The 1805-nt window shown below is 36.1% G+C and overlaps 1 protein-coding gene across 1 annotated transcript; it reads left to right on the top strand.

The window, feature by feature from the left end:
* Positions 1 to 549: 549 nt before the first annotated feature.
* LOC106086655 (uncharacterized) lies at positions 550 to 1120 on the top strand. The gene is made up of 2 exons (XM_013251406.2): positions 550 to 718; positions 868 to 1120. The coding sequence occupies exons 1-2, from the start codon at positions 631 to 633 to the stop codon at positions 996 to 998; spliced, it is 219 nt and encodes a 72-aa protein (XP_013106860.2). The 5' UTR covers positions 550 to 630; the 3' UTR covers positions 999 to 1120.
* The last annotated feature ends 685 nt before the right edge of the window (positions 1121 to 1805 follow it).

The raw sequence follows: 1805 nt of genomic DNA, 5'->3' as shown, positions 1-1805 counted from the left end.
ACCACCACCCAAAGCAAAGCATTGGCTGGTTAAATGGTTTTTTGCCTTGCTTATGGATATACTGTTGTTGTTGTTGTTATATGTTGGCTTGCAAAGAGTGCCTTTCATCAACAAATTTGTACTTTGGGCCGTTGAGATTCAATATAAATTGTGACAGGAAAATTAACAATTTTCGTAGTTGTGTTTTCGACCAAAGTTGTTGTTTTTCAAAATTATTTTTATATGTGTATAGCCGTTCACAGCAGTGATCTTAGGTTAGCCGTGTATATACAAAAAATCACCTTTGGGTTATCTCTCTGTCTACTAAAAACTTTGTATAGCTCGCAGTCACCAAGGAGTACATAGGATTTGATCCTTTCCAATTTAATACACGTTTATTTTTGGTTAGGTTCCTTTGTCTCCCTGAAAATGTTTGCTGGGTATGCCACAGCAGCATTCGTATTCTTAGAAATGACTGATAACGTTTTAAATACTACAATAAATACCCACTGTTTGGTGACAGTTGAGCGGATGGATGAATGATCTGCTTTCAGACTTATTTCCAGCTTATAAGACATCGGAGGTGATTATTGTCGGTCAGAGTTCGGTATTAAAAAAAAAAAGAAATTTCAAATTAAAAATTCCAAAACTATGAAACTTTTCTTGAAATTTCTGTTTTTGGCTTGCCTATTAGCTAATTTGCAATTGCATAAGGCCAACGCTGTGGCCAATGTTGAGGGTAAGTTTCAGTTATTTGGTTTCTAGCCATTATTCAATATTCCAGTGGGAATTTAGTGGAAAGATCAAATTTCATATTAGTTTATGTGCTTTTTTTTAGTATAGTCTTCATTTCGGTTCTACCAATTCTTTCTTTCGCCCCCTTTTTAGAATTGAGTCAAGTGGCATTGCCCAACCTTTGCGAACAACCTGGCGATTTGTGTTCCCTAAGGTGTCAAATCTTGGGTGGACGTGATGGTAGGTGCAACAAAGCGAAAATGTGTTACTGCAATCCATTGTAAATTGATTAGCATTGTTATGGCTTTACTTTTCTATGGTCTATTGTTAATTAATAGTGGCTACTACTAAGTTTTTTTTTTATTATTTTTTTTTAATAAAAATTTAAAAATTTATGGAGAAGTAATCTGACCTTTTTTTTGTTGGATTTTCTTGTTTCTTATTTTTTTTATGAATTTTTGTTTTTGCATTTCCTCTCTGTTGCTTTGCTTTTGCCTCCCGTTTTCTTTTTTTTTTAAGCTAAATCTATTCGCTTATTTAGCTGAGCATTTTGTTGTGGTTGAGTTGTGTTCGAGTTTATGTGTGCCGCTGACGTGGTGGTTGTGGTATGACATACAAACCTGGATCGTTCGAATAGCGAGGGATCGGTGTATATGGGCTCACTAGGATCCTCGAATTGGTTGGGTCCCAGGTTGGCATTGCGCATGGGATTCATGACGGGCAACTGACACATTCGTGCTAAATTTCTGTGAATTATAATAAAAACAAATTGAGAAGGAAAGTTTGAGAGGGTTTTTACAATAGATATAAAAATAGGGCAAATTGGGTTAGGTGAAAATTGAACTCGGAACCCTTTGAAGATTGTGTTACAGTTACTATACCAGGATCATAAAAACCCGCTTAGCATTAAATTCAGATCTGTGGGTTACTTAATTCCAAAAACCCCCAAGAGTGGCAATAGGAGTAAACAAGTAAAAGTGTGCTAAGTTCGGCCGGGCCGAGTCTTGGGAAACGCCCACCATGGATTCTGCTAACAATTTATACAAACTTAACATAGTTGAAGGACATACTTTTGTTCTACATACCAAACT

Source organism: Stomoxys calcitrans, chromosome 5, assembly GCF_963082655.1.
Source record: "Stomoxys calcitrans chromosome 5, idStoCalc2.1, whole genome shotgun sequence".
NCBI classification, from domain to species: domain Eukaryota; kingdom Metazoa; phylum Arthropoda; class Insecta; order Diptera; family Muscidae; genus Stomoxys; species Stomoxys calcitrans.
This window is presented reverse-complemented; position numbering and strand designations above follow the sequence as displayed.